This window comes from Tyto alba, unplaced genomic scaffold, assembly GCF_018691265.1.
Source record: "Tyto alba isolate M040663 unplaced genomic scaffold, T.alba_DEE_v4.0 Super-Scaffold_1000006, whole genome shotgun sequence".
Lineage (NCBI taxonomy): Eukaryota > Metazoa > Chordata > Aves > Strigiformes > Tytonidae > Tyto > Tyto alba.
In genome coordinates, this window is record NW_024881272.1 from 23,598,235 (window position 1) to 23,610,542 (window position 12,308).

The 12,308-nt window shown below is 48.5% G+C and overlaps 1 protein-coding gene across 19 annotated transcripts in view; it reads left to right on the forward strand.

Annotated features, from left to right (window-relative positions):
* PTPRF (protein tyrosine phosphatase receptor type F) overlaps positions 1-12,308 on the forward strand; it is a 389,043-nt gene that overhangs the window by 337,842 nt on the left and 38,893 nt on the right. For all 19 annotated transcript variants that reach the window (XM_033000823.2, XM_033000824.2, XM_042803813.1 and 16 more), the window contains 5 exons: positions 197-775; positions 1,415-1,512; positions 7,422-7,675; positions 8,375-8,465; positions 11,434-11,646. In XM_033000823.2, coding sequence (XP_032856714.1) covers positions 197-775; positions 1,415-1,512; positions 7,422-7,675; positions 8,375-8,465; positions 11,434-11,646 — 1,235 coding nt within the window. The remainder of the gene's footprint in view (positions 1-196; positions 776-1,414; positions 1,513-7,421; positions 7,676-8,374; positions 8,466-11,433; positions 11,647-12,308) is intronic.

The window sequence follows — 12,308 nt, forward strand, 5'->3', positions numbered from 1 at the left end:
GCTGGCTGGCTCCAGCTTCCCTCGCCACCGGATTAGGGCGGTCTGCCTCTATCCATGTGAATTGTCTGTCATCCTCTTCACCCTGTTGTCTGAACTTTCCCACTTTCCTCAATTCTTACGGACTGAGCAGCACAGAAGCGGTCCTTCCTTGCCCTCCTCCCAGGCTATAGATGGTCATTGTGTGTTTATGTTGCAGTCCCGGGGAAGCCCACCATGATGATTAGCACGACAGCCATGAACACAGCCCTCATCCAGTGGCACCCACCCAAGGAGATGGTAGGGGAGCTGCTGGGTTACCGGCTGCAGTACAGACGTCTTGACGAGGAAAAGATGAACACAATAGACTTCGGAAAGAGAGACCATCACTACACTGTGACCAACCTGCACAAGGGGGCCACATACCTCTTCAAATTGTCTGCCAAGAACAGAGCTGGCCCAGGAGAGGAGTTTGAGAAGGAGATCACTACTGCGGAAGATGTGCCAAGCGGCTTCCCACAGAACCTGCGCGTGGTGGGTCTCACCACTTCCACCACAGAAGTTGCGTGGGACCCCCCAGTCTTGGCAGAAAGAAACGGCAAGATCGTCAACTACACAGTGGTATACAGGGACATAAATAGCCAGCAGGACCTGGTTAACATCACCAAGAACACAAGTATCACTTTGACGAATTTGAAGCCCGATACCACTTACGACATCAAAGTGAGGGCCCGCACCAATAAGGGGGTTGGGCCACTCAGCCCCAGCATCCAGTCCCGGACCATGCCTGTTGAGCAAGGTAAGTGCCCCTCTAACAAGCCCTAACAGCAAGCTCTGCCTTCACGACAGGGACTTTTGCTTCGGCTCATGAGGCTTCATTCCCCTTTGCTCTGACTAATGAGATCAGGTACTGTGTCGCTCCCTAGTCTAAAACTAGTTCGGCGAGGGGAGGCTCAATGAAGGTTTCCTTAAAGTTGCCATTTGGGGGGAGAGGGGCGTTGGTGTAGCTTAATTGCCTTTGTTGCTCCACAGACACACTTTGATGTTTTATCTGTACATGAAAGGCTCTTGCTTGAACTGGAGCAGGTGGCTGGGTAGGATCTTCTGCTCGTACAGTACCTGAGCACCACTGTTCTTTGATCATGGCAAAGGACCAAGAGAGTGTGAGTGGAGGGGGGAGAGAGAAAGGCTACAGTTCAGCCTACAACTTCCTTTCTGTGATGCTGGAAAGTATAGTCAAAAAGAAAAACTCCACTGAAGACTGGAGACTTGGTAAAAGGTTGCTGCTCTTTTCTCCTTATCTCTCACTTCCCTGCTGTAGCTGAACTCTTTGACCTCTGCTGCTGAGTTAGACAAAGAGAGACTTGGAGCCAAGCTGCTGCCTGGCTCCCACCTGACACGGCCTTACAGTGCTCAAATACCTTGTTTCTCATTTCAGTGTTTGCTAAGAACTTCCGCGTCAATGCCGTCATGAAAACGTCTGTGTTGCTGAGCTGGGAAGTGCCTGACTCCTATAAATCTTCAGTGCCTTTTAAGGTAAGGGTGGGATGCAGAGCACAGGGAGCTCCGTCTGTGGCAGTGAGCCGGGCAGTGGAAAGCAGCATCTTGATGTGCCACTTGATGTTTTCGGGCCATCAGATAAGAGACGAGCAGAGCAGGGTCATGTTGCTCGCTGGCCTGGGGTCTTGTGGAGCTCAGATCTCAAAGCCCTGGTTAGGTAGCTGCTCTTGCTTTTGAGGACCTGTGCACGAACCATGGCACACAGCAAGCATGCTGCTGCTTGTTTTCCCTGGTCTCACTTTTCTTAGGCCAGAAGGTAATGCAGTTTTCTTGATTTCTTTCAGTTGTGATCAGTTGTGGAGTAGGCAGTAAGCACTTGGCTCATGGTAACAAAACAAGAGGGAATAATGTTGGCTGAAGCACACCAACAGGAGGCACCGAGCAGTGGAGACATGCACTGGGCAGAGGCAGTCAGACAATGGGGATGTCTCAGGAATCATAATACATATTTCTGATTTTTTTCCATCCAGCTAGGAACCCATATTGACCGTAGGAACTTTTTCTAAGTAACCACTCCTCCCTTGTTAGTTCCCCTGAATTACTTGCCTTTTCAAAGGGAAATGGAATCTGGTCCGTCACCCCAAATCACTGATGCTTTTCCCATGAGCAGTTGCAGTGGTTGTTCATGCAGTCCCAATCAGCGCTTCACTCCTCCGTCAGCTTTCTCAGGTATCTTGTTACCTGGTATCACTTGGCTGAGGCTTGCCGGTCAGGCTGGCCATTGCAGCTCCATGACAGTGGTTACACAAGCTTGTCCTCATGCCTGACTCAGAGTTGAAGTGTGAAAAGTTATAAATGTGATTTAGTCACTAGAGATCACCAGGACAAAGCGGTCTCAATGCCAGCCAGTGAATCAAACTAAAAATGACTCTTTCTGCAACATGTCCTGTCTCAAACATCCAGATTGCTTTTATGAGTTACTTCAGAGCATGAAGGAAAGAGAGAAGTGAAGGAAATCTCAGAGAGTGAAGGAAATAAGTATCATCACCCTTCCAGAAGGTGTTGCAGGTGTGAGCAGCACAAGATGTGTCAGTGCAAAGGGAACTACTGCAGGAACGGCTGCTGCTCTCTTTTATCCATCACAGTTCTGCCTGTAGTGTCACCCACCAGGCTGGAGGCAGCACTGATGACCCGATGTCTTCCTGTCCTTGTCTGTCCCCCAGTGCAGATCACTGAGGTGGGTAAAAGTCTAGAGTGCAGTGGAAATTTCTGCAGATCTTGGTGCAGCTTCTCTCCCTGAAGAAACAAGACCCCACACGTCACATCGCCAAGGATGATCTTCCACCCAGTCTCAGCAGCTAGCTGCTGTCTCTGCAAAGGTGGCCAGAGTGGGAGCAGCGTGACTTCCCTTCCTCCTTGCACATGTACCCTGCCGTGCTGTACCTAAAGAGCAAATGCAAGGCCTGCATGAGCTGTGAGGGATCCATAGCCAGGGGAGTGAGTCTCGAACTGCATCCACATCAAAGCGTGCGAGCACCTCTCCCTCCTTGTTACTAACTCTCCTTGTTTAAATCCTGAAGCTGAATTACCATGATCAATAGCAGGCACTTGTTAACATGCAGAGTTTAGCTAAAGCAGACAAGGCTTTTGCAAAGGCCTTGTGGTATTCAAAGCTCTCCCAGATGTAGAGTGCATTAGGATCAGCGTTCAGATATCTGGCCGCAAGGAGTTTCACAGAGCCCCATTGCTTTGCACTGTGCTGAAGAACCAGTCTGCTTCATCTTGCTTTATTGTTGTGGCACAAAGCCTATGTCTCTGACAGCACGGTGCTAGAAAGGGACAGTGTGACCTTTGGAGCATTACTACCACGTAAGGATGGTGGAATGGTTGGAGGTAGCCAGGAGCCAAGGATGTAATGCTGATGCCTTGTCTCAGCCTCTTAGCTGCGGTTGCTTACACAGACAGTGACTCAGGGTCTGCCCCTGCTGTGGGTTAACCCTCAGATGACACATGAGCAGATGGCATTAGCCATTTGCTAACTGAAGAGCAGTCATGCAGACGAGAGCGTTACAAGGATATTTCTCTAATAGTGTCTTTTCTGTTAATATTCCCAGACTTGCAGACACACAGGAGTCGAGGCCAGGAGCTAAGAGGGTCAGCTCCAGGTCATTGATTGTGCCACTTGAAAGAAATCCTTAACCTTCAGGACTTTGTATTTTTACAAACAAGATTCACCTCTCTCCTTTAATTCAGGCACATGGGATACTGAGGCCAAAGCCCAATACTGTAACTAGCATAGCAGATAAATCTCCATGGGAACAATTAGTATTATCTACACTTGATAAACAGTCTCATGCTAAATCTATGTCCCAAAGGGTGTCATATTCTACTTCAACAGATTTAATTAAAGTAGATATTGTTCTGACAAGGCACAGGCAGGACTGTTGTTTTTTTGTTTTTTTGTTTTTTTTATAGGGGATGAACTGAGGCTTTAGGAATTTTCATTGTCACAAATCAATAATGAAGGTTTGAGTTCTCTTTGGGGAATTTTCACAGCTTCCTCTGGTCCAGGAGATAAATTCCTTGTAAAATGTTGCCCAGCAGTTGTGGTAGAGCGGAGGCACTATTCCTTTGCTATTCCAGTGCACTTGCAGAGAGCTGTTCCAGAGCTTTCGTGGAAAGTGCAAGATAGATACAACCTTCTCCTTAGGGAAGCTGCACTTTCCTGAGACACATTCTTTGACTTAAGAGCAGGACAGAGGATATATTGGCTAAAGGCAGCATCACAAAGTATTTTACAGATGGGGAGAAGGAACAGCACCTTCTGAAAATTATTATGATACAGGTTCAGAAATAACCCCTGAGAGTGCTGGGCAGTGCTTTCTTACAGTGTATCCCACCGAATGTAGTAATTACTGCTGCATGCAAAAAAGACAACCTCATCTACTTCTTCAAGTCATTATTTTTTCCAGTGTTGCACACTATGTGTCTGTCTATCTTTTAGTTCAGTACGTCCTTTACTGCCTTAAAATCAAGCAGCAGACCTTCAGCAGTGACGTTTGGATCCACCTAGCTTTGCAAATCTTCTCTTGAGGGTAGGAGCAGCACAAATGACATTTTACAGCAATCCATGAGCTAGTCAGCAATGTTTGGCAGTTCAGAGCCCTTGGGCCAAATTTGCTGCTGACTTAAGTAGTTACCAGTGGGCCATGATGCAACCTTTAAATAGCATTCCTGCTTGAGCTCCCAGGCATCTTCAGCTGCACACGAGTGACTGTTTCTGAGCACTTAGATTATTGTAAGGTTTATGTATAGGCCTTAACTAATGGTGCATAACATTTGAGAAGACAATGTGTTATGGCAGGTAAAAGAACGCAGAACTGCTACAGCAACTGTGTAAAAGGGGATGGCAGAGAATGCTTCAGAAAAGCACTGCAAATGCCAATTTCACTGTCTGGATACAAATTTCTGTGCGTGGCAGTAAAAATCATCATCTGGTGTCAGGACTGAATCAAAGACTATGTCCTGGCCAGTTCCTGTGCAGAACAAGCAGGGAAACTCTGAACTGAAGTGCCTGACCATCTCTTCTGCCTCCTCTTGCTCCAGGGGAACAGCTACATCCCCACCAGATGCCTCATGTGCAGGCAGTTGGTAGGCGAGTGTCTTCTCTAGAGCACATGTGGAAGCAATTGGTGATACCTTTATTTAGGGAAGAATTCATAATGAGAAATCTCATCTGAGAGTCAACAGAACACCCCCTGACTTGCTCTCATCTGGAATATCTAGACCTGTACTATTGCAATATCATTGCAAGGGGTGATGTTGACACAGACAGCAAAGCTGCTGAGATGACTTGAAGTCTAGCACTCCTGTCTTTGTTGTACCTAATTCTGTGTCAGAGCAGGGTGAAACCTGCCAACTAAATATCTGATATTCCAGCTCTATAAGAAACATTTCTGCATTTTACATTTTTCACTCACTTTACCACCCATATGATGTACAGAGAAGGGGATTAAAGCCCAGGAGAAAGTATCTTAAGAGGACTGACAGCAGAGAAGGATTCCGTCTGGCCATCCTCCCTTTGACAGCCTTTCCTGCACAAGGGGCAGCCAGCAGGGGCTTTGTCCCTGCAAACCTCCGTTATTTTAGTAGTTGGTGCTTATTTTTGCAGTTCATCCCTAAAGACTGAAGCATGTTAACAAACAAGGCATTGCATCTCTTCTCCACTGCTGGCTTCTCACTGCTGCTTTTACCCGTTGGGAGTCTCTTCTTAGCAGCAAAAAAGCTGGGGCTCTTTTCCTATCCCGACCTCCATGCAAAGTGACTTGAAGAGGATTTGAAGCATGCTGTGGGTATTGCTGTTTGGATAACACAAAAGCAGAGCTGCAAATTACAGGCCTAGCCTGGTCCCTGTGCTCTGCTGTCCTTCAGATCTCTTTCTAGGGCCTCCCTTCTCCTCCCAGCTCCAGCACTAAATACTAGAACAGTGCTAATCAGCTGCCCTTGTCCCAGCGAGCCAGCAGCTTTCTGCAGATTGCTGCCACCTGCTAAAGAGGTGACTTGGAAGGAAAGTTTGGTCCCTCCCTTGCTGCCTGCATCAGCCTGAATGGTGGGCTCAGCTGGTGAAAAATCTGGTTTACTTCAAGTAATTTTTCCTTCCATGGAGCTGTCTTCTGTTTCTCAACACTACTGTTGGAAAAAGCATCTTTTACCGTGTGATCTCTGCCTGTAACACATAATAGCTGCCATGTTTTAACATGTCCCAATTTTGCCATTGCCAGTTTTTGGTGTGCTGTGTCTTTGCACCGCTACGAGGAATCCAGCACTCCTCTGCCATGCTGGACAGTCACCCGGTGGAAGGAATCATGCTGGTCTATCACAGCTGGAGCAAAACCTCTCGTCTCTCCAGTTCTCTGCACCCCACTTGTCTCTGTCTCCAGGAACTGTTTGAGTCTCTGGCTTTGCAGAGGCAGCGCCCAGGGTTTCGGGGTACAGGAGATGTTCCGTCAGGATCAAGGTTCCCAGAGCAGACGGGCTGTTTGGTGGAGCTAATGCAGCAGTGCCTATGGCTGCTGTGCCCTGGGGGAGGTGGGGGTCCTGCATATCTGCAACAGGGCCCTGAGAAAATGTCATTAGCTTGAGGGGCCAGCGAGACCAAGGGGGGAAGCTGTGCGTGGGGGCTGCCCCGGGCCACCAGCAGCCCTGCCCTGCCCTGCCCGGCCCAGCCCAGCAGCCCCTTGCTGCAAGCTTGGCAGGAAAAAGCAGTGCCGGTGCTGATCTCCTGCCCACGGCTGCCGCGGCACCAGCATCTGTTGTCATGGTAACGGGGTGTCACACCTGCAGAGCCGCTGTTTCGGGTACCAGTTTGTGAGTCCTGCACAGGATTTGTCAAATCATTGGTGAGGCGTGTAACCCCGCCACCCCCCGCCCCGTCCCCACGGTCACCTTGCTGGGAGGGGGATGCTCTGCATTCACCATTCGATCAGGCATCAGCCGGTAGACATGGGAATGACACCAATTTAAAGCAGACGGGATTTTACACCAAAAGCATATTGTGTGTTGTAGCCTCATGAGACGAGAAACAAAGACCCATTCATCTCCACACGAGGGCAAAGCACAGCCATCTGGATTCCTCCCCCAAACCGGCACAGAAAAGCAGCACGTGTGGCACCACCAGCCTCACCGCTGGCACTGGCCACCTGGGCTCTGCTGAGACGGCCCCCTCTCGGCTCCATCACTGTGAGGCGCAGGAAGCACAGCTCAATCCTCTGCTGGGGGTTGCTCTTTTTTAACTAAAGATTTATGGCTGTTTACAAAGCGCGCAGTAGCTGAACCACCTGAGGGAGGGCCCAGAGCCAAATTGTCATCTCTAACGCTGCTATTTTGAGTGTGAGTTTTCATCAGCAGCTGTTGGCTGCATGAGCGTGTCCTGTTTCCCGTTTCAGATTCTGTACAATAGCCAGAGTGTGGAGGTGGACGGCCACTCGATGAAGAAGCTCATAAGTGACCTCCAGCCAGACACGGACTATTCTTTCGTGCTAATGAACCGCGGGAGCAGTGCTGGGGGGCTCCAGCACCTCGTCTCAATCCGCACCGCTCCTGACGTCTTGCAAAGCAAACCCATCGCCACAAACAAGTACATACAGGAAGGAAAATTCACCCTCACTCTTCCCAAAGTCCAGACCACTGTGCCAGTTAGGTAGGTGCAGTGCCTGGGTGGAGAAGGCAGGGTGGGGGGCTAGAGATGGGAGAAGAGGCAGGGCAGACCTTTGCCACCCTGTGGATTTTGTAACCTGGGAGTGAATTTCCAAGCAGGCTGTGGTACAGAGCCAGGCATTTACTCGTAACATGGGATCACGCTGCTGGCTCGCTCTGAGCAAATATTTATGTGCAATAAAATTAAGACAATTCTCTGACAGTTTGCCCTCACCCTAGTGAGTGTACTGCAGATGCTACCAGTAAAAACACAGCTGAGGATCAGGAGGGACTTTCTCTGACACTGTATAATATCCTTTAAATAAATAATGCCTAAAGCCTCAAGGAGATTAAAAAAGCAAGTTTGTGGAAGTCTTATTCGTTACTGTGGTATCCTTGTGCTGAAGCACAATTCCCCCAGGGTTCTTGCTACAATCCGATTATATAAATGTCCTTCTCACCGCTCCTACACCACCCTCTGGAGCACAGTCTGTAGATCTTCATTAACCTAATGAGTGCTAACGGGAGTATTTTCTTCTCTGGTGCAGCTGGAAAACCATCTTCTTTTTTGCTGAATCCTTTTGCTGCTTAGAGGGCAGGGAAAGGAGCAGGCCGTCTTTGGGAAGCCTGCGGTGCGTGGTGGTCGGTGACCTGCCAGAGAGGTGACTTAGGGTCCCGTGCTGACGCTTTCCTTCCTTCCCAGGTGGTACTACATCGTGGTTGTGCCAGCGGATCAGAGCACCAGCAGCCCGCCTGCTCGGTGGCGGACACCTGATGAGATGGAGCTGGACCAGGTAGGAGTCTGTAGCAGCTGCTGTGCTGGAAGTGGCTCCCGGGTGGCCCAGCACACTGCCCAGGCCTCCTGGCAACAGCATGGGTGCAGCGACATAGGTGCAGGCTGTGTGTCGGAGATGGGGGGTTGTGAGGTGTGCAGTGCCCACTCAGCCTCTCTTGGCTGGTGACAGCATGTAGGAAGGAGGCTGGAGCCAAGCAAGGGAGCAGCCGCCTCGCAGAATGTGCCCCTGTAGGAGACCACACTTGAGTGTCTCAGAGCTCTGACCAGGACAGACCCTGCCCCAGGTTGTACACTCTTAGCAGCCTTTTTCAGCTGACGCAACCATGCTGGTTTTAAAAACAACCTAGGAAAGAAAGGTATTGTTTTCAGTTTGTTAAGCTGTTTTGTCAGAAGGCTTTTTCCTCTCTGGATAGTACCTAAGCCTACAGTTTGGATAGAGTTCACTCTAGTATCTTAACAAAAGCTGCAAAGCTCCCTTCACACTTGCTTGTTAAAAGCTTTCAGCATTCACCCCAAGATGCAGCTTATTCTATGCAGGAGCCCTCCAACACCAGTAGCGCAGTACATGTGCAGGTGTCAGGAGAGTTCCACACAAGGGGTTTGTGGGCTCGCTCTTCCACACACACACCACCCCCCGCAAAGTAATAAGGAAAAATTCCAAGAAAAAACACACAGAAGGGTCTATTAAGAGAATAAAGTTGCAAGCTTGAAGCACTCAGAAATTACAGTGTTAGAAGCTGTAAGTCAGCCCTTGCTTATCATTGATTTTTAATTATGTGATTGCACAGTCTACTCCATGGGGTCCCAGCTTACGATGTGTATGGGTGGATCTGTTCTGCACATGAAGCACAACTGTGTGATGGAGAACCATCCTGTGTTGGTCTCCTGCATCATTTCATTGCAGAAGTTGGAAGATGTCACAAGAAATAGAAGACTAGGATGAGAAAGGATGGTTTGGTTTTGAGCTTTAGGTGATTGAAAGCTATCAAGAGAACTGCTTCCTATCCTTGTTTCACCCAGCCCCGGGCAAATGATTTAAAACAAAATTTTCATCAGCAGCCACTGTCTCGCATGTTCTGGTTTTTTGGAGTGCTCAGTTTGAGATCCTGGAGCCTCATTTGCAAAGCCTAAGCATCCCCAGCTGCAGAGAAAGTCAATAGGAGCTCTGCTGGATACAGTCAGTGCTATAAAAAAATTGCTAATTTTTCTTTAAAAACAAAACAAGCCAATTCCTTTTCAGTTTGACATTCAAAATTAGTGGACATTTTTTACATTAATGTCCCTGCATCTCTGTTCTCCATCTGTAAAATTAGGATAATCGCTTTCATCTCACCTCATATGGGTGTTTGGAAGATAAGCTCGTTAATGTTTGTAAAGCACTTATAATGTTATAGTGATCAGCACCATAGAAAAGCCCACGAGGAAATTATTAATTTTGTCTTCAGAACTGGATTTGAATGGTAAGCAATAAACAAGGCCTCAGGCTGCATAATGCAAAGAAGAAAACAAAATATGGAATAGCTGCTCTTTGATTAAGCACTGTCTGTCCTGTGTATTGAACAAAGCAGCAGAGTTGCAGAAAAGATAGTTTGTGGCCGTGCAGTCAGGGATTGTAACACAGCGCACATACGTAAGACAGCTGAATTAATTTTGTACAGGCAATATTAATTTTCTAATTTCTCGGGATCTGAACTTTGCAAGCCTAGCATTCTTTTGATGCGGTCTTTTGGTGTGTGTTACATATATAAGTGGCAGTGGCATCCAGCAACCTCGATCGCAGCTGGAGCCCTGTGGTTTCCTGCCCATGCATGTACAGCTGTGCTTTCTACCCCAAAGAGCTCAGCTGTAATTTCAGCCAAGGTACAAGAGATGTGCATAGAGAGAAAACCCCAAAGTCCAAAGATTATCTTTCTGCTTCTTGCCACTGTGGTTACAAGGATATTTGTGAAACTGAGACTTCTCCACCCCTTTTTTTTTAACTTTTTCTTTTTTTGGTGATATTGCAGCAACGAGCTATAGCTTTCCTAAATTGCTCCAACAAGAGTTTTCACAAGATGGCACGGCTGGACTGCCAAGGGGAGAGAGCAGGGGCTGCCTTACCCAGCTTTTCCTCCTCATAGGGAGTGAGCTCAGCTCAGCAGCATGGCTTTGTGTGCACATCACTGTCCACAGCCCCACTGACGTTCCCTGTCTGCCCTGACAATGCTGCACTGATACATTCGTCTGTGAAATGTATTTCATGCCTCCTTCTTCGTTTGAAATTAGAATTTCTGTTCCAAGCCTGATACTTGTTTTTATTCATTAGAAAAACATCTTTAAACATCTGAGAGTCTGTCTTAGCAGTGTAATTGAATTTTTGTGTGTTTATATCCTTTTTCATGAAATTGTGGCTGACTATGAAATTTGCCATTTTTACTCTGAACATCCCATGAAATCTGTTGTCATTCTGTGTGATTTACACAAAGCTCTGCCTGCAACCCAGCAGCAGGTGAAATATCGAGGCATTGACAGAAGCGAAAGACACAGCAAATGTCACTTGTTTCCTATACATCAGCGTCAGCTGTAATTCACATCCAGTGTCCATAGAGAGTGTGAGCTGCTGTCCAGACTGATATTTGGGCTGCAGAACGTGTCCCAGTTCCCTTGCAGCTCACTGGGATATGTTAACTCAGGGTGACAGGCACAGCCAGGCTGTCTCAGCCCTAAAATTCACTGTGTCAGCATCTCAGGGCTCAGGACTGTCCCAAAGCTGGGATCCTGGTGGAGGTGGGGGTCTGCAGACAGGTGCCCCAGCAACGTCTAAAAGGATAAGACATCCCTCTGGTTTCTTCGTACCTCCATGTCCAAAACAAAACCAGTATCTTCTCCCTTCCCTTCCACCCTGCTGGGTCCTACAACCAGTAGGGCAGCAGCAGAAGGCGGTGTCACGCTGGGTGAAGCAAGTGATGCACCTTGTTTGTCCCCAGCTGCTGGAGGCCATAAGCCAAGGGAGTCAGAGCAGGCGCCAGCGACGCCAGGCAGACAGACTCAAGCCCTACATTGCTGCTCAAGTGGATGTGCTGCCCGAGACCTTCACCCTGGGGGATGAGAAAAACTACAAAGGTTTCTACAACAAGCCCCTGTCTCAAGACCTGAGCTACCGCTGTTTTGTGCTGGCCTCACTGGAGGATGGAGACACGGTAAGGACTTTCTGCTGGGCAGGCGCAGCCTTTCCGAGCAGAACTGAGGTGGGCTCAGGGCAGGCAGGGTAAACAATTATTACAAGCTGGGATGATAGAGTTTTCTCTGAAGAAAGGATGGTGAGGCTGCATAGCCAGTCTCAACAAGCTGAGGTGGCCATGGGAGTTGACTGGAGAGATGGCATTTTTGGAGGGAAATGGCATATATGTTTGATGTAACAGATGAGAGCGGAGGGCAGTGTCAACACACACGTTCTACACGAGCTCAGTTGTGGTTTGCTGGGCTGTGGCCAGAGCAGAGCTTGACACACGGTTGGGATGGGATAGGTTCTCATTCTGCTTTGGTTCATGGGACTGTGGAAAACGGCACCTTGAAATCATACCCTGCACAGTGCCTGCTGAAGGCTCTGCACTGAACAGGATGCTCCCCCTACAAACCTGCCTTCACAGGCCCTTCTCTGCCTAGAATCTCAATTCCATATGATGTCTGGAGGAGCAAACCTGCCTCCCATCGCAGTGGGTTGTCAGCACATTTGCCTGCTGCGTAGGAATTTTTGCTCCTATGTCTCTCCTTGCTAGAGGCAAATGGGCTATGCCTTTGTCGGTAACATGCTGCCAAGCACACGGGGCTGAGCACGTGAGGGGAAAGGGAGTAGCTGATG